This window comes from Scardinius erythrophthalmus (genome assembly GCF_964197995.2).
Source record: "Scardinius erythrophthalmus genome assembly, chromosome: 16".
NCBI classification, from domain to species: domain Eukaryota; kingdom Metazoa; phylum Chordata; class Actinopteri; order Cypriniformes; family Leuciscidae; genus Scardinius; species Scardinius erythrophthalmus.
Window position 1 is genome coordinate 20232501 of NC_138236.1, and position 20523 is coordinate 20253023.

Here is a 20523-nt window from a genome sequence, read left to right on the forward strand (position 1 = left end):
CCAGCTTAGCTTCTAATCACCTCTGAGCTAAAGAATGAGAAAGGGTCTAAAGAAAAGAGATAAAAATAAAGAAAACTGAAATGGAGAAAAGACGGTAGGGGTAAATGAGCTGGGGAAGAGAAACTTCAGAGAGAGCAAACTAGGGCAAAGCAGCTAATGAGAGTCAAAGTAGCCTACTGTACGTGCCATTGGCCCAGTGCAAACGACAGAGAGAATGAGTAAAGAGAGAGATGCTTCAGTTTTGATTTAATGGGGTGTGAAAGTGACAGAAACTGAATGGAACTGTGGTAGAGTCAAGCACATCTGCCCATATAGGACAGAACTATTTCAGCAATCAGAACTGATCTCATCTCACTAAAACGTGTAGTTTTGTTCAGTGTGATTGTATTTCGCCTTGTGTAAGCCTGCTTCCACAGCATAGATTCTGAACAAAATCAATGTTCTTTCGGAGATGCAGATATGCAAAACTGATGCAATGGTAAAATGCGCCACATGTTTCAACGATGATATGGTTAGCTGTAGTGTCTAGTGTTACCAGCAAGGGGAGCGCTAGAGCCACTTTACTAGTTAACCCACAAGTCGCAACTAATCTTATCCTAAATATATTTCTGCGCTTATTACTTTTTCCATTGCATCGTTTTATAACACTACGAAACTCATTATGCTGAATTTATATCTGCTCTTACATTGGCAACTAAGCTTTAGAAACGAAGAGAAAGCACATTCTCAGCAAGAACTGATAAAAAATAAATAAAAAAGAGTGAAAACCAGCAAAAAGACTGGTTAGAAAGGTGTAAATGTTGTTTTCCAGAATATACTCCAGCATCCAAAAAAGGCAAAGGAAATACACAGGGAATTTCGTCATTATATGACGAAGTAGGTGTGTAGGCTAATACAGTGTGATATTTGGTGAATACAGCACTTTATAAGACGAAACATGAGAACTGTTAACTGAAAGTAGGACAATTCCTGTCATGATTGGATCGAATTATAGTTTAGTTGCCTGAAACTAAAAGGAATAATGGTCAAAACCTTCTAGTTTCTGGAAAGTACCGAGCCTCCAGTGGATTTTAGGTGACTGTTTAAATTCAGCGTGACGTACGGCATGACATCACACGACTGTGTCCAATGAGCTTCGCGCTCCTGATAGAGTTTCAACAGAGTCCGATCCCAGGGCGACAGGTTTGAGACTCCGCCGCTTAAGTCCAAGAAACCCCTAACTCACTCACTGGATATTTATTCACCTGTAGGACGCTTCTTACCTGGCAGCCGTACACCGCAGTTCGGAGGACAGAAGCTGTTTATACGATTTAAAAGGGATTTCGGACGCTAGATTGTAAACCAACTCAAGAGGAGGGACTGCTGAACAGGCGTCAGCGACGCACCTTCACGTTAAGTTTCTCTGCTCGCCCATTGATAGAAACTAGAGAAACCACCTAACGTAACAGTTTATATCTCCATCTGACCGTCTCGATTCTGTACCGAGTTCAACAAGCGGACAACAGACAATTTTTGTAAAGGTGGACTGTCCACCCTTCCCTCCGATGAACATGTCAGGACTGTTAATCGCACTCCTTCTCCTAATTATTCAAGGTAAGACATATATGATCTTTAAATAAATAGCACAAGGAATCACAAATTGTCGCCGGTTATAAATCACACTGTTCTCTTTCACTTTCACTCAAATAGATAGACTCAATCAAAGCGATAGTCTGGAGTCATAATATAAATATCCTTCAGTAAGTTAGGCTGTATCTTAATTGTGCGCACGTACATCTCTCACTGAACTCTGACTACAATCATGATTATATTCTTCTTGAAATAAAATTGTTAATTAGGCCAGGGTTATATAGTATGAGGGAAAATAACTTTCCGGTTTGGACATTCATCTTGTTTCTTTCCCTGGGGTTTGGTTTCGATAAGCGCCATGTTTCTCTAGGTGTGGCCTTGAGAAGTGCTTTTTTTCCTCATACGTGTTGACAGGTGTGTTTGTTTGCGAAACTAGGGACATTATCCAGTCGTCATTCGGTGCTCTCTCTCTCCCTCGTACCACATTTCTCCCTGTTCCTCGCGTCCTTTGAGTCTTTTCTCCCTTCACATCATATCATATTATTTCCAACTGAAAGGACACGTAAATAAATCCATCACGCAACAGGGGGTTTCGGACGTTGTATTTATGTGTTTATTTTTTATTTTTTTATAATAAAGTGGGTTTCAACTAACTTAGTGTCATTTTAGTCTTATCTCTGAAAGCTATAAAAATCACTTTAAAAATGTCATGTTGTTGAATTTTTAACAGTTAATTTATTTGACCCGACGATCAATCAGTTTACCGGTATATTCAGCTCCTTTTGATCGTATATTCAGCTGCTCCTCAGTGTCTTTGCAGTTTAATTATTCAGTCGCCATGTCATGGTCCGCAGGTGCACAACACCTGACAGCGAGTGAGCTTGGCTGGTGTTAGTGTCTAACCGAGCATACACACACTGTAAAAGATCTTCAGTAGAACTTGTTAGTTTTGATTATAATAAAAGGTATGAATAGTCTTATATATGGGAAATTTGTAATGTATAGGAAAATACATGATGTATTAAGAGGATATGATGTGGTAAAGGTTTGTGACATCACAGGATGCAGTACTTTGTCGTAACTAAATAAGGGGAAAAAAGCAATTTACTCCTTTAACTTATTCATGGTCTGGACCTCTTCTGCCTGGGCCTATTTCACAGTACATCGGCTGCACTTCAGGAGGAAAACTAGAATAACGAAACAAAGGATTTGTTTTATTCATGAACAGAGCAGCGGAAGAAGGGGTCATGATTGCCTCGCTTAAGCAAACAGTATAAACAGGCCTTGTGTTTTCCTTTTTTCCCTTTCCTCCCTTTCCCTTCGGATCCGTTTAGTTCAGTGTCCTGGGAGCTTTTGCCTTTATACACAACAGTTGCAAAATATTTAAAGGGTCAAAGCATTGTTTTGTGAGCTCGACTCGGTGGCCCCTGCAGACTCATTTTCATTGCGTGCCTATTAAAAACAATCAGACCAACATCATGCACACCCATATAAAAGCATTATTTTAATAACCTCATTATTGCTTTTTAAATTAAGAGCTATACGGACAGGAAGTAGGTTTAACTAGTTTTATGAGTATAAAACTTGAGCCAGTTCGTCTTTCTAGTTCCAGAACGAAATGTAGGCTACTGGGAGCAGCAGCGATCTGCACAATAGCAGCTACTGATTGTGTTATAATACCCTCCTAGTGAACACGGGTCAAAAAATGCTTGAACCTGTTGCCATGGAGACGCTGTGTTTTCATTGAAAGCCAGGGTTAGGGGGGCTACTGTAGCGGCGTCTCTGGCTGAATGCATCAAGTGGTCTGTGTGTGTGTGTGTGTTTGTTTGAGTGAGAGGAGGAGGGGGTTGGGGAAAATGTTAGGCTGCTACGATGATGGAGGCGGAGGCCAAGATGACCTTATTCTAAACTGTGTGAGTACAGCAGTTACAGACGTACACTAACAAGCGCACACAACGATTGGAACAGCGCTAGCTCAAGTGGGTTAAACAGTGAAGAAGTGTTGAGTAAACAGGCGAGACGGTCTCCATTGTTTGCCGTTTCCAGAAACTGAGGAGCATGCAAACAAAAGTTGGACCGACTCTGAAGGTTTTTCAGCTGCCATTCTCTCATCTTCTCCCATTTCTTTCCCTTCCTTCCTCTCTTTTTGCGTCCCTTGCCGTCCTTATCCGCTTGCTTTTGTTTGAGCGATGATTGCCATTGGTGTATTCAAATCTCCCCCCCCAACCCCCGCTGCCCCACCTCATGCTGACCTCAAGGCCACGCTGTTTATTAGTGTCTGAGCTGGTGAAAGAACGTGGGAGGAGGTGTAGCAGTAGACAGAACCGAAAGACTGGAAAGAACATTGATTTAAAAAATGCTGCATTCCTGCAAAAACTCTTGCACAAGGTTATCTTGGTACACTCTTTAAAATAAAGGTTTCAAAAGGGGATTTTCAAAAGGGGATTTTCACAGTGGGATTTTTGGGGGTTCTTTAAAGAACCTTTTAGTGAACAATTCTTAAAATAACCACTTTTTTTCTTATATGTAAAGAACATTTTAATAATGTAAAGAAATTGTTTTCACTATAAAGAACCTTTTGTGCAGTGGAAAGATTCCATGGATGTTAGAGCTAGAGTCCTGACAAAATGTCAATTGCTGCTATCTATTTAAAACATTTAATTAGAATTAATTTAATTCTAAAAACTGTTTGAATGAATGATTCAATGACTCACTCATAAATACTTCATTGGGGTAAATCAGATATTTTTTTAAAATTAATATCTTGAATTAATTATTCAATTACTTTTTTTTTTTAAATCATTTGTTGCCACCTACTGGTGTAACAATGAACTTGATACAATCGTTATTTTAAGGGCCATTACTTTCAAAAAGTGATTTACTCTATTTTGATCGCCACTGTAGACATCAGTGTTTATATCCGAATTATAAACTTTTATCGCAGTACTTCTGTGAGAATTTGAATGTTTGTAGCACAGAAATAATGATACTGTGTGGTTGAAAAGACTGTTTGTGAAGCTGTTTCATACATGACAACTGCTTTAACTGTGTCAGCAGCAGCAGCATCAATGAAGATCACTGTGTTCGTACTTGTCAAAAAATGTAATAGACATAGTCGAGTCATTGTAATTTAGAAATAAGATTGCGGGTGTGTGAAACGAGATCGATCTTTTAACAATTAATCTTGCTGCTCCCTTATGGATGTTATGGGTTCTTCGTGGATACTATAGATGCTGATAAAGAACCTTTATGAGTGTATATGAGGGGGTTTTGGGAACCTGTAGCTGTGTGTGCGGGTGAAGGGAGCCATCAGTGATTGTGGATCTCTCATTCTGGTTGCATGTAAGAGATAAGGCTGGATGAGTGTTGGGATTTGTGGATGGGGGAACCAAAGCTTTTAACACTTGTCGCAAGTCTGTGTTTGACATGCAGCTCTGGGAATGAAGTCTGCCGAAATCAATGACTGACCTTGTAATTAACATCAACCTGCACTCATACGGACACTGGAGATTTTCCCACCAAGCTTCGTACGATATCCATGTACTGTAACACAACGGAGTCTGACTTATGAGTGACGGTTGAAATATAATATAAGTAACTTTTGTAGTCAGGGTTATTTTCAGAATCGCTTTTTCTTCGTTCAAAAATGGAGCTAAAATGAATCTCGCCTGGTCCTCGAAGCACTTAGAGGACAAGGCTCTTTCAAGCATTTCTTTTCTGTCTGCCTCGCTCTATTCTTGTCACTTTCTTTCTCTCACTCCGCTCTCACTGGTTCAGCAGATGTCAGATCTCAGAATGCTTTTACGGTATTAGAGATTCATGGGGTTGATATGTCCAGTAAATTGGTCCTCATATTTTAGTCTTTCGCCTAGTGATGGAAAGCCAACCGACCATTGTGGCTTTGACAAGATGGTGAGAACTGAAACAAGTGGCAGGGAGGAATGAGAAAGCAGGGTTCTGCTCCTGCTGTGGTTTACCATCTACTTCATAAAGTGCCTTATGATCGTGTGATGGAACTGCTCCTGTTTTTATGCATCTAAAATGCAGATAAAACATGATTCAGCGAGACACACACAAAAACATAATGTTATCACACCCCATGCTGGCTGAGTTTACCCCCTTGTCCTATTGCATGCTGGGAGATGAGTGACCCTCCAGGGGCCAGTAGCCAGTTGCGCTGGTTGCCAGGTTGATATAGGAATTTTGAGAGTTGCCAGGTTGCTGTAGTAGGTCATGTCTACTCATAGGGAAAATGACCACAGATCTGCCCTCTTTAAATGTGAAGCCAAATGGCATAAAAAGCAATAGGACATGATGAGCATTCGGCCCCTCTAGACAGAATGCCATCCAGTTTGTTTTATGATTAACATTGCAACCCTGAAGGTTTTTGGGATAATGAAGCTGCTCTTTCTGGTTTGTTGGCTCCATATTCACTGAGGTTTTTCACTGAGTTTTCATCATTTAACTCTCATGTTCCACAGTAACTCTCATTTTCCATAAAATATAAAAGTAGCCTACATATTTAGTAGAATTTCATAGTTGCTCTATTCTGAATGAATGAAAGTGACATGTGAAGGCCAAGTATGGTAACCCATACTCGGAATTTGTCCTCTGCGTTTAACCCATCTAAGTTAGTGCTCACACATTAGGAGGAGTGAGTAGTGAACACACACACTGCAAACCGTGGACACACACACCGGAGCAGTGGGCAGCATTCACTGTGGCGCCCGGGGAGCGATTGGGGGTTAGTTGCTTTGCTCAAGGGCACCTTAGTCATTTCCTGCCGGTATTAAGAATCGAACCCGCAACCTTCGGGTTACCAGTCAAGCAGGCTAAAAATAACAAAAAGCACATTTAAAGTGATTAAATGGGCGCTATATTTAAAGTCTACTAAAATCATACAATAGCTTTGTTCATTTAATGTATAGTTTGAATCATTGGTTTTAATGAGACTGCCATGTATAATTTTTTTATTTTTTTACATATGTGCTTAAAATGAACATTAAAATCGCAATATACCCAAATGAATCAGAAACAAATCAGAATTAAATTAAATTGAGAGCTTGGATTAGGGTTGGGGGGCAGAGGGGATGCGCACTGCGCACCAAAAAAATTTAGGATGAGAAGAAATTGTTAATATTACGATCAATATCATAAAGAAAATGTCTTCTGTTTTCCCCCCCTGAAGTTGAAATGAGACACTTACTGAGTGTTTCTAACACATGCAGATACTTTATCATTTGAGGCAGAAACATCAGATGATGAAGTAACTGAAAGGCTTCCTTTCTTTTAGTGGAATGAGCGTGTGTTTGTCCTAAGAGGTTCACAGAGGGAGGGACGAGGGTGGTGAAAGTGGTTCTGATTCCTGAGGATTTTTTAAAAGCACACTCGTGCTGTCTCATAAATTTAGCATGCCGGTGGTTTCAGGACTCCTCGCTGCGAGCGCCCTCGCACACTGGGCACAGCGGAGTGTGGAGAGACGAGGTTGCGTGAAAGAACTGTCTGGCTGGGTAGCGGTGCCTCTGAATAGCTACATAAGCAAGACTTGAATCCCACAGCGGAGAGTTGCATTATATTATGAGTAGTGCTAAAAGAATCTCAGTCCTGCGATATCATGCTCCATTTTATTGTCATTTTAGATGCATACACAGACGCCAGCTCTCACCAAGAACGATAACCATAAAAATAACTATAACGATAATAGGGCTAATTATTAGCATCCACACCTATGCACAATAACGTTCTGCTTATTTTAAGAGGAAACTGCTTCTACTGCTTTAAACACTCAATCTCATTAAACGAATGGATTCTGACTTTTTATCGTTTAGTGTTTTTATTGCACATCAGCTGGAAAAAAATCATTCTAAAGCCTGAGACACAAACTCTCATCGATGGCCCAGTGTCAATTAGGGCTGGGCGATATGACGAAATATATCGTCTGGACGATAGAAAATGTCTATCGTTTTATATAAGGCTCTATCGTTTACGCCACGATAAGGCGTTTTACGGCAGAATTAACCTCACGGCATGCCCATGCACGCTGCAATACATAAACAAACATGGAGGAAGACGGTAGTAAACGCGGTTCAGACCAGGGTAAGTTAATTCTCAACTAGATGACCAGCCAACCCAACCCGTTAGTAGCTCCACAACAGCGCGCATCTGTGCATTCATTCATTCACACACACACACACACACACACACACACACACACACACACAGAGAGAGAGAGAGAAACGCGATTCATATTTAAACAGTCTTTTTGCGTGTACAGATTGCGATTAGAACAAAGCAAATATAGAACTGACCTATTCCTCAACCGGATCCGTTGCTCCTCGAAATGAAAACGAGGTGAACCTGAAAGTGAACATATCCAACTGATTGTGGGTGTTCACTGTCACAGGTTTGCGTGGATTGCCTCAGATTATTTGCTTTTGAATAGCGCGCGCTCTCCGTAATTAAGATCAAAGTCAACAGAATATTTTGAATCTCTTTTGCACTTATAAGAAAAAAAAAAAACTATCGCGCCGGCGCGATTGTCGAACCCAGGGGGTTAAAAAATAGATTTTCGCCAAAAATCCTCTTTGGCTCCGCGGCTGCCATGGTAAACAACGTTAGCCTGCCGGTGACTGAAGTCTCACGTCACGTGCGAGTCAAGAGCGAAGTGATTGACATGACCAGGCTACTGTAGCTATGGCTTGGATTCGTTAGCAAACATTGCCCCCCTGTGGTATTTGCATGTTACTATCACAAGCATAATGTTGTGGCCTGCCCAGAAAAACATTGGTTCTAATAATTATTTACCTCCGCCAACAGCGAGACCGGCCAATGTTAGAGACCCGGCCGGTAATGGAATACAGGCCAATATTAGAGGATTTACGGTAGACTATTCATGAACTGAATTAACAGAAAAATTGCTATATCGTTATGTATATCGTTATCGGGATATCAAATGAGCTATATCGGGATATGAAATTTTGGCCATATCGCCCAGCCCTAGTGTCAATTCAACATGCTGAATCGGCCCAAAAACGGTGTCCGACTAGAGCCAGCGGTGCGGAACACACACACAAAAAACTAAGCCGACCAACGCTCAAAAACACTTGGTGTGTCCCAACCTTAAAAGTGATTCTAACAATATCATTCCTCTGTATCGTTATTGTTATAGCTGTGGACCCTATTCTAATACACTTAGAACAATTTTTTTTAACTTTATTGTTATAATTATCGTCCTTGGTGTGAACAGGCTTTCAGTCATTAATTGTATCATTATGCTACACATTATGCTCCACGGGACTGAAAATTAAAACCGATTTCTGTGACAAACCATGTGACCTTCGGTAGCCCGGTCATCATTCACAAATCATGCAGGAGACAATTTCCCTCTTATAAGCCTCGGTTTCTCTCACTCACTCTTTTATGAAGTGACTGATACTGTTTAAAAGATTGTCCTTCCTCTGCCCCCCCCGCTTTTTTCTCACTGTCCTTTGCGTGTCCATCTGGAGTCGGCTAGCCAGAGGCAGACAAGGAAGCAAGGCTTTGCTCCATTGATCCTGTATCGATCAGCAAGGCCAGCGATGCCCTTGTGAGTCGACACGGCTTATTAAAGACGTTAAGCCTCTGCCCTGTCGGACTGACATCACTGTGAAATATAGTCCTTCGTTTCCAGAGGACGTCAGATGTGATGATTTATCTTCTCGTTTTTTTATTTACTCTCTGCTTTCTCTTATATCCCCACCACCCTCTTTTCACTTTCACATGCTTTTCACACTCTTAATCCCTGCACTCAGTTGTAGTTAGCAATGACGTTAGCGCCACTTTGCCCTTGTCTTTCACTCTCTTTTCCTCTCCTCCTCTTCCTGAGCGGCTTGCACCTGGTCCGCAGAATGTCGGGCCAGTCCACGACGTGATGAAAGCCGGACTGGATCCTAGCCAACCAGAAATGTCCTCGTTTTTTTGTGCAGCCTCATTCCAGACCAGATACAGTAACTACAGCACAGTCACAGCGAGCTGAATTATCTTATTCCTGTAAGCGCGAGCGGCACAGCGCTCCTCAGAGAACGCTAATGTCATTAGCATGCCCAATGTAGCGAGCTGTCAGAGAAAAACAGCAGTGACCTTTAAGATAATTTTACCCATCTCCTGTGAGTTCTGTTGGGTACATTTGGTGAATGCTAGTGTATGTTCTATGTAGTATTTTATAAGGTCAGCATATTTGAGAAGAAATACTGTAAAATAACTGAAAAAGAGTGTGAATCACCCAAATTAAGTTCTCCCGAGATTGTTCTCCCTTGGAGAACTGGAGCTTGTCTAGGTGACTTTGAAAGTTTGGAATTTAAAGGAACAGTTCATCCAAAACTAGCTATTTTTCCACTGTTGTCTAAACCGTTTTTGTTGGTTTACCATTCCATGCCGATCTGGCCCAGCTGGTACAGATATGGTTTCATTTTCCACTGTGGGGCTGATATAAAAAAAGTTTGGAATAATACAAATGTGTTAGTTGTTGCAAGAGTTTACAAATGATATGAGATGTAAATGGGGGCCGCGTAATGGAGGATGAATTTAAATAGTCCGTAGAACGTCATAGAGGTTTAGAACAAGATCAGTTTTGTTTGAACTTTCCCTTTAAGCCTCATTTTAACTGTGCGTTCACACCGCCGGCGGCGAGAGCGTCAAAGTGGCCGGAAGCCATTCATTTTCAATGAGAGCCAGCGGCGAGCTCCGGCGAGGGTGGCGCGGCGCGTCTTGGAAGGCGAGAGCGGCGAGAAGAGTTGAAATCAAGTCAACTTTATGGTAATAAGCTATGACGCGGTTCGGCGGCAACCAATCGGAATGTAGAAGTCCTCCGCCTGAGAGGATACAAGAGAACACAATCCTGTAAACTTTGGTTCCGACCACATTAGTTCCTAAGCAAAATGGAGGAAAAATGAATCATTTCTGTTTCGGGTTTCCCGTTATTGTACGACTTGTCATCCATAGTGTTGTCAGTTTGATTAGAAAAAGCCTCGCAACACTATTTATAGGCAACATTTTCGCGCTAGAACTTCTTTGAACTAAAAACGCTTGTTTTTTCAGTGGGAATGCAATTCATTTGCTCAAAATAATAATGATTTTGACCAATTGGAGCTACGGTTTTTGCGGCCCCTTTAAATAAAGTTTTTAAAAAAATCACGCATTCTAATCTACATCAGAGCGTCCCCGTCCCCGGCGGTGTGAACGTACAGTAACATACAAACTTACAATTAACATTTTTGTTAGGTATGTTTGCTGAACAATCTTCTTAGTTTTCTTGTTTTCTTCTGACCTCTGATCCTCATTGTGTTTCTTCAGACTTCCCTCTGTGATGTTTTGTCTCATTCTTTTGCTCCTGTCAGCCATTTAACAAACGAGCGCAGTCCATCCTCCCACCAGTCTCTCTCTTGCTCTTTATCCCTTGTTTCTCACTTCTTCCATCTTGAGGATTCGGTCCACTTAACGGGTCTGTCTGACTGCTGGGATGTTCAGTCTGTCACTCTCTCCTCTCTCTCTCTCTCTCTCTCTCTCTCTCTCTCTCTCTCTCTCTCTCTCTCTCTCTCTCTCTCTCTCTCTCTCTCTCTCTCTCTCTCTCTCTCTCTCTCTCTCTCTCTCTCTCTCTCTCTGACTCATTATTTCTCTAGTCATATCATTTCTTTCTTTCTCATTTCTCTTTCTCAGCTTCGTTGTTGTTCTGCTGTTTCTTTTTGTTTGTTGTGGACTTTCACTCGATGTTGTTTAATCCAGTTTGCTTTGTAAAACCAGGACAGTTGATATTTCTTCAGAGTACTGTGTTTCTGTGCAGTGTTTGCAGTTATTGTTATGACGGGAGAACCCAGGCATGATTCTCGTTCCTGATTTACCTTTCATGTAAAATCATTCTTTCAAATGCAACCAGTCTATTTCTCTCTAATATTTGGATGCAGTCACGTCTTCTGTCCTGTCCTTTCTCCTCTAAAAGAAGGTCCACGTTTCTGCTTCCAATCACACCATTTTTCTTAAAATTGGGTCTGACCTCTCTTTCCTTCTCCCAGTAGTCTTTCTCTTCTCTTGTCTCTTTCCTTTCTTGTCACATTATGTGGTTCATGAAGGTTAAATCAGCGAAATAGCTCATTTTCCATTGTTGAAAGAGAAAAACACATATGTGGAGATGGCAGAGAGCACCATTTGGTGATTCATTTAAAGGTCAAAATACTTGTAAGAATCAGTGAGAGAATTCACTGACACCTGTGACAATAGATTCTGCGTAGGGGTCGTATTTGCTAGATTTACTTTAAGCTGTTGTTTGATGCGTCACATAGCAATGTACATTCAGTGAAGGTGTTTCGGTCTGGGGTTTTTATGTGTGCAGTGGTTGGAAGAATGTGTTTTGAGTATCGGTTGTCATCACAATGGAGGAAAAAATAAATCTGCTTTATAATTTGTAAAAATAAGCTAAGTCACATTATTTCTATAACACTATTAATATATTACAATTGTTACTCTGTTTTTGGACTGTGACTCACTCATAAAAGACAAAAAGACATCGACTTCCTCCACCTACTGATGTAAAACACTGAAAATGAATGAATCTGAGCGAATTTGTTTGGCTGATAATGTTCCTCATTTTTAAGTCGCTTTGGATAAAAGCATCTGTTAAATGATTAAATGTAAAGGTATATGTGAACAGAGTCAAAAGATTTGAGTCACTAGAATGAATCAAAATCACCACTGCTAGCTTATGCCACATTACGCACCAGTTCAGTTCAGTTGATAAAGATGGTAGATGCATTTTAATGCATTATTATATTGTTTGTGTTGAATTCCTCTCTAAATTACACATAATTATTCATTACCATATAGTACCTGTCAGTCACAGCTCAGTTCATCAGTGATGAGTAACATGAAATGGTGACCATGGAGGAACAGAGGAGCCATTGTGTTTGTTCCCTACCTCTTCTAGAATCACACTGCATTTCAAACAAGTGTGTGTGTGTGTGTGTGTGTGTGTGTGTGTGTGTGTGTGTGTGTGTGTGTGTGTGTGTGTGTGTGGCGTGAGGAGGGAGACTAAAGAAAGCCCCTCATTGTTCTCTCAGCCATTTCCATTTATACAGGTAAGTGATATGGCAGCGTCGGAGGATCCACCCTTCTCTTCCTCTGCTCTCTAGAGGACAGAAGAATGAAGAGAGGAGAAAATGTTCCTTACGCTCTTTATGAGGGGTGAATGGATAGTTTTCGCCCTGGCTCTCCTTTTTATGGCCCTCTGTGCTCCCTGAGAAGCAAAGCATGATGGGGAATAAAAGTGCTGACACACTGGGTGAATTCTTGTGCCCTCGAAGGGCACTGCGGGAAAAGAACGCTACTTGGGGTCAATCTAAATTAAACTGAGCAGCTCAATCCCTCAATTAGTGAAAGGCTACGTGCTACAGTCATTTAAAAAAAAAACATTGTAAAAAAACGTGTTAACATTTATAGGATGTTTATTTATAATACATTTATATATACACTATGCCATTTAAAAGGTTTGGGCATGGTAAGATTTTTCTTTCTTTTTTTTTTAAAGAGGTCTCTAATGCTCACTAAGGCTGCATTTATTTTTAAAATTGTTTAATTTAAATGAAATATGTATTTATTTATTTAGTTGGCTAATTGTTATCAATCAAATATTCCATTGAAAAATAAACTGATCCATGAATTGTGACTGTGTCTAGGGTGTGCCAAACTCGTACATATGAGATGACCTGCACCCTTCGGAGTTAGAAAGGCATAGTTCTTATTTTCATATGAAATTTCCTTATCTCTGTGTATGGTTGAGTATTTTCATGCAGCTTTGTATGTGTATGCAAGCTTAACATCTGCTTGTATATCATATGTATGAGTAGACTAACATGATATAAGTGTAAATTTGTTTTCAGTTTGTGAGCTATTCTTCTTCTGTGCCGTAACAGAGCCCTCAGGGCAACACGGGCCTGTGAGTGAACGAAAAAGAAAAGAACAGGAAAAAAGCCCCAGGCGGACCAGCTAGCAAAGGATGTAAAATCGACTCTAAGTGATTAGCACTGGAGCATTTTGATTAGGCAGATGCAGCTTAAAAGGCCAGAAATCTCTATTCAGCCTTGTCTTCTCCCCATGGAAGTCTATTTATCTGATTTGGACTATTAAAGGTAGGGTAGGTAGGATTTTTGTAAAAAACTTTTTTCAAATTTGTTTAAACTGTCTTTATATACCAATACATAATTAAAATGTAAGTGCTCTGAAAAAGAGAGTATAAAAATCGAGTGACTGTAGACCTTTTAATCTGCAATAAACACAGCTCATTATTTCCATTCGGGACGAAACAATTGATTGGTTTGGGCGACTGTCACTCTCTCTCGCAACCATGGCTACCACCCCTGTTGCTAGATCTGCCCATATGCGCGCGCACCCGTTTGATTTGAGGAGTGCAAGAGAGGCGCGGAACCTACGAAGAGTAAAATTATGGCAGAGAAAGAGCATTCAAAATTCAAAGCACCTGCATATGCAGTCAGCGAAGGCAAACAAGGCAAAAACTACTTCCTCGGACCCTGGTTGCCCGCACTCTTGAACGACCTCCTCTGCTTCGCCCTCGACCCCGGACCTGTCCTCGAACCGACGATGCGGTACTTGTCACCGGAGTGTAGTCCTCATCAGAGTCAACAATGTTTTCATCATGGAACTCTTACATGCAAAACACCGTATATGTTATGAATCTTGCACGAAATTCACCTTCATCACAGTGTAACTGATGGTAATGGAAAACCGTGTATCAATGCAACCTGTTTTTAGCTTTGCCTTACAAATATAGCTCGTTACCTATAGCCTAAATATAGCTTGTTACTGAATCAAACAAAATAGATTTTAAACTTTACCAGTATCGATATGCTAGCTTGATAGTGAGTACTAAAAACAATCTTATTTGTTTATATTTATAGTGATAAAGTTAGATATTTTATTACATGTGTTTCTGACATGTCACTGCATGCACTGCGCTCCTTCCTGTCCACTCGTCTCAGGTAATAAATGCGTCTTCCAGCTGAGCCTGAGCGTTTGGCGTCGCGCGTTCATGTGTTTTGGGGGCGTGACTTTGGAAGGAGCTCAGAAGGGAGGGGGTGGAGTGAATGGAAATAATGAGCTGTGTTTACAACAGTCGTGAGAGGTCTACAGTCACTCCCTTTTTCAGAGTACTTACATTTTAATTATGTATTGGTTTATAAAGACAGTTTAAACAAAATTGGAATGTTTTTTTTTGTAGAAAAATCCAACCTACCCTGCCTTTAATAACATTGACAGTTACATACACATTTGGCAGATGCTTTTATCCAGTAATACATATTATCAGTTCATGCGTTCCCCAGGAATCGAACCCATGACATTATGCTCTACAGTTTGAGCTACAGGAATGCTAATAATCTTATAGTGCCAATGTCCACCATTCATCTCTCCCCTGCTATTATCTCTCTTTCCTGAACATATATATACACTCCTCTTCCTCTTTCCCTCACGTCTTCCTTCCTTCCTTCCTTTACCTAAATGTGTGCCGGTATACCACTCCTTCCTGTCTCTCTCAGTCTGTCTGTGTGTGGGGGAGGTCTATGGGTCCCAGGTTGTAGTGTCCTAGTTTTTCTCTCCTGGTCTCCCTCGTTCCCTTCTCAATGTTTATTTATTTAGATGCTGAGGGAGAGAGGGATGAATAGATGGGTGGGTGAATGAAGGGATGGTTGATGGAGAAGGAGAGGTGTCGAGGAGCGAGAGAGAAAGATTGATATTTTAACATTCAGAGGAAGTGTGGCTGACAAACAAGCAGCCCTCACACAGAGGCTATGCAAACACATTTTCTGATGGATTTCAAGCAATTGAAATGGATTTGTTCAAACAACCTTATTGTGCTGCGTTGGTTATTCTTTCCTCACCTTGTGTGAGAGATTTTATTTGATGTCATTCCTGATGAGCCGAAAAGAGCAGATGAAACGAATCTCCTTTCTTTAGCATTCCGCTTTTCTCTGAGATCCCCTCGTTCAGTCCTTCGCTTTGATGGGAACTCAAACTGCAAAAGTGAAAACCCTTGTGCATGGATGGTCCCTGGCAGTCCTTAACAGAGTTGAAATAGTTTCTAGCTAGCAGTCGAAGAATGTAGGTGTTATTTAAAGTCAATGTGATGTTGAAATGAATCTTATTTTTGTCTTAATGCACTTTCCTGGTCTTATTGTGAATAATTCATCAGTGCTGGCATGTTATCTGCTATGATAAAATCAAACTCTCCTTATGTCTCATTAAAAATCCCATTTCGCTCTGAAATACATCACATTATGGAAGCTAAAGGGGTTGACGACTTCATGTCGGCTTTTGAAGCATATTTGTAATTATATACTAAAGAGATACATTTTTTACTTTTTAAAAATTAGCTTTAAAAAATTGTTAATGCTAATCTTGCTTATAGCGGTTAATCTCCCAGAACTCATTGTATGTATGAATAAATTAATTAGAGCATGGAAAGTTGGACTGCAGAAAGAGATGGATGATGAGAACAGATGGAAAGAAGAGAGACGGTGTGAGCACAACCTTACACCTGGTGCACTATAATAGAATAAGACAGGGTTAAATAGTGCACAGATGCTGGTGGAAGTGTGTGTGCACGCGTGCGTGTCTTTCTGCGTGTGTGGGTGCGCGTGTGTGTGCGTTTGGAAAACAAAATGCTTGAGAAATGTCACCAGAAGTTCATGAATAAAGTAAATCCAAAACGTTTTCTGTTATTGTTAGATTTTGGGTTAAAGTTAGTCTGTAGTAAAACTAATTAACTTTAATTTAGTCCTGTTTAAATTGGTAAGTAAACATGCATGTGAGTAAATCCAGAGATGCTGTAAAGAATGGCTCTTTGAACTAGCGAGCAAATATTTTGGTTCAGTTCTCTGCGGTTGAGAGATCAATCAAGACAGGCTGAAAGCAAAGCAAACAATGTAGCGTTTGTATATTTTAGCGGCCATTATCAGTCAACAAAACGCTTTGAAAGCCGGTGAGAGGGAGATTCAGAGGCAGATGTGTGTGCGTTTGTGTGCTCTAGTGTGTTTTTCAACTTGAGACCTCCAGTCTGATTCATTTCCTCTCAGTTTGATTCATTATTATCTTTCAGCCATTTGCTCTCAATGATAACCTGGGATGAGATAAACCTACCACTAACCGTGTGTGTCTCCATCCCCAGCGGTTACCGGAGACGCAAACTCAGAGGGGTGCGGTGTGTGTGTGTGTGTGTGTGGGGGGGTGTTAATTCATCTGTTGCCATGGAAACAGTGTACCCCCCCCCACCCAATCCGTCAGATGTCCGTACACCCTGTAAGATGTTTGTGTGTTAGTAAGTTTTCGCAAAGTAGATTTTCCTAATCTTTATGACTCATTGAAACACAAGCTACACTAGTGGCAGCAATTTGTGTTTGTCCTCAGTCCACAGTTTTTCATTGTATTTGCTTCATGTACAAATGATAGTTTAATTTTTTCTAAATGAATGTAAAAACAGCCCTGCTGCTGCTGCGAGGTGGCGTTCCTTCGGCACTCCGCTTTAGATGGATGTCCTATTTCTCCTTGCCACTGCGACTGCCATGCCTTCACGGTGAAGCAGGGTCTGATGAGGACATTTGCACACACACACGCTCCCACACTTTCCTTTGGGTTCCTTCATCTTTGAACTCACACAGGCCCTTCTTGTTCCGAGTGTCAGAAAAAGGGAGCGAGAGCACGAGCGAGAGGAACTTCAGCTGTCTGAGGGAGTGAAAGACTCACTCAAGGGGAATGCAGAGCAGGTTACTTCAGCAACAGAGCTCAACTCCAACTCTCACTTCATCTCTCCCCCCCTCCCCTCTCTATCCATATTTCATCTACCGCTCACCCCCACCGTGACCATCCCACACACACACACACACACACACACACACCACCCTGTGTCTGTCTCTCTCCTCCGCAGGGCAGTGTCTGTGAGCTGATGCTTGTGTCTCTGTGCAGATGTGATGGGAAACAGCTGTTGCATTTCTCTGCTCGCTCTCATTTTTCCCCCACCTCCCGTTCCACCCCTCCTTATCCCTGGAAATAACAGAGTGATGGGTTTACGACCCGTTTTTCAGGACTCCTCGTGTCCGGGTTTTCTTTGGCTGATCATTCATAGATAGGCTGAGTTCCTTCACCGGTCTGTTCTGGAATGTCGCTGTGATTGAAGAGAAGCAGATGTGGAAGCGATAACCTTTGTCTTCTCTCTCCTCTTCCAGGTGTTGTTATAAACCTCTCCTTTAGGGGTCGGAGTCTTTAAGCACCTCACACTTCAATCCAAAATTTTTCCATCACGATTGGCGTACCGATTTTTGTGAATCGATTCAGAATCATTAAAGAAATCATCATGATTGATTGAATCTTTTCTCCCATAGTAACCATCTTTCTCATCTTTTTTGCGTCTCTTGTTGTCTCATCTCATGTAGTGTCTTCTTTCATCTCACTACTCTTAATCTTTTCATCTCATCTCATCTAAGTGTTTAAGTGGTACTCGTCTTTGTTTTGCCATGTCTTCTTTTCTTATCTCTTCTCGTCTCCGTAACTTCTCTTTTCTTATCTCCCATGTGTCCAAGTGATAAGTCTCATCTCTTTCTCTTCTCATCAGTCTCATTACTTCTCATATTTTCCTTGTCTCGTCTGTCCCAGGTGTTAAAAGTGATAATCGTCTTGTCTAATTCTCATTTCTTTTCATGTCATGTCGTGTCTTCTCATCTCTTTGGGTCTCTTGTCTCCATACCTTCTCACCTCCTTTCTCAGGTGTTCATGTCATAATAGTCTCGTCTTTTTCTCAACTCTTTCTTGTCTCTTTCTCGTCTTGGTGTTAAACAGATAACGGTCACCTCTGCTCTCTCAGGTGTTAAAGTTCTAGGGGTCTCTCTCTCATCTCGTCTCTCCTCTCACCTGCAGATCCTGTCATTTCCAGCAGGTAATTAGTTAGACATCGCTGCTGGAGCGTGTGAGGGCATTTGTGTGCGCCTGTGTGCGTTTGTAATTAGCCGCGTCTCTGATGTGCGAGTGTGTTCGTGTGATGTGAAGAAAATCCAGGATGATCCGTTCCTAATCAAAAGTGGTGGCAAATCTCTGCCGCCTCAGCCTAATCTTCCTCACATCCTTTAAAAGGAGATGCCGGCAGCCAGCTCATTTAACAGCTTATTGCTGCTTGTGTGTGTGTTTCCTTCAGCCCCTCTCGTACATGTCATATTTAGCTCTTTGGTGATCTGCTTAATATATATTGTACTTCTGTTACATTCACCCAGAAGTCAACAACACGGATGCATGTATTCATTTAATCAGCCCCGTGTTCATTCCTTCTATTTTCTTCTGGTTTATCCCCCTGTCTCCTCTCTCTCTCTCTCTCTCTCTCTCTCTATCTCTCTCTCTCTCTCTCTCTGTCACCCTCTTTGAAGATCAGTGTAATTATAGGGAGCTAGTTTAATTAATGGGGGGTGTTAGGTGCTGTGTGTGTGCTATCAGCAGATGCAGGTAGTGAGTGATCTCTTGATTGATTTCCTCTTTTATTGTTCGACTTTGACATGACACATGCTGATAAAGGCAGAGGATTCACATTTAATTTTCCACAAGACAAGTCGCTCTGTGCCCGCATTATCAAGAGAAACATTATCAACATTTTTGAAACACGGACTCATTTCTGTTGGTCATCGTGATGGAGTAGATGTTAAACCCGACCTCATCCGCCTTGTTGTGTGTGTGTGTGTGTGTGTGTGTGTGTCCATCCATCTCACAGAAAAGCAGCACAGATTTCTGTTTCTGCATTCTTTTGCTGTGAATTAGCAATTTATCTATAATGATGATAATGGTTTAAATCAAATGAACTTTATAGTTTACCACACACACACCCCAGCAGAACATTTACCAACTTTCAGCCAATACCCGTTTGACATAAAGACTGCGACCCGAACCACACCTGCATTACATTTTACATTTATTCATTAAGCAGACACTTTTATGTATATATGTATTATGTATGTAGTGCATTAATTCTACTACATCAAATAGACAAAAAATATTTTCTCACATAACACAAGCAATCAAACAACATTATGCATTCTTGATGAGTTGATGCATTTAAGAAAAATAGACACACAGCCCAATATGGTAATAATTAAAAGAACAAAACATGAGAATGTGCATCCATCGTGTAAATGAACTTTTGCCTACGTCATGTGAACAATCTGCCAATACCAGGCTATTTTGAACAAGTGTGCATAAATCACACCATAGGCTATACAGATGTTTAGAAGGCTCTATAAGTTAAAAGAACATATAGCCAAATGTGAACCTTTACTGCCATATAATATAGGGGATATTTTAGCGGATTTACTAATCCGCTTGTCTCTGCTGAAACTCTGCAGTGTATAGCCAACGCGGCCATTGATCCTCTTAGCAGGATGAAAGATAAAACTTTTATTCAAACTGCGAATAGATTATATAGGCTACTGAAAGCGAGCAAAGAGCGCTGAAGCTGTCAATCACTTAAGTTGCAGTGCGCAAACGCTGTGCTCAACGCTGCAAAGCACGTTGTAATTGGAAACCTTTGACGTTCTTTAGACTGCAGAGCGTGAACACGAATAAGCACGGGACCTTTGAAAGCAACTTCCTATCAGTGGGCACCGAATTGAGTCGAAATAGTCCTGGCTATTGGACCCACAGTCTGCCCGTGCCTATTGATTCCCACTAATGACCACTTAAATATTATTCCACCCTTTACATCAAATATTCCGCATGCAAGACTTTGCCTACGACTGTGTCTACGGACCTACAAAATTACAGACGAAAAGGCACTTACATACAGAGAACATTGACAGTCAGATGAGATGTGTAAATCAGAATATATCTGTACACCAATCATCATACCAAATCAGGTAGAAGAAAAATGTTTTTTATTATTATTCT

The 20523-nt window shown here is 41.1% G+C and overlaps 1 protein-coding gene across 2 annotated transcripts in view; it reads left to right on the forward strand.

The window, feature by feature from the left end:
• Window positions 1–1110: 1110 nt before the first annotated feature.
• Window positions 1111–20523, forward strand: part of LOC308704978 (nectin-2) — a 76945-nt gene continuing 57532 nt past the window's right edge. Inside the window, exon 1 of one of the 2 annotated variants that reach the window (XM_081389727.1) lies at window positions 1111–1593. In XM_081389727.1, coding sequence (XP_081245853.1) covers window positions 1545–1593 — 49 coding nt within the window. In that variant the 5' untranslated portion in view covers window positions 1111–1544. The remainder of the gene's footprint in view (window positions 1594–20523) is intronic. The other variant, XM_081389728.1, reaches the window with a different exon arrangement.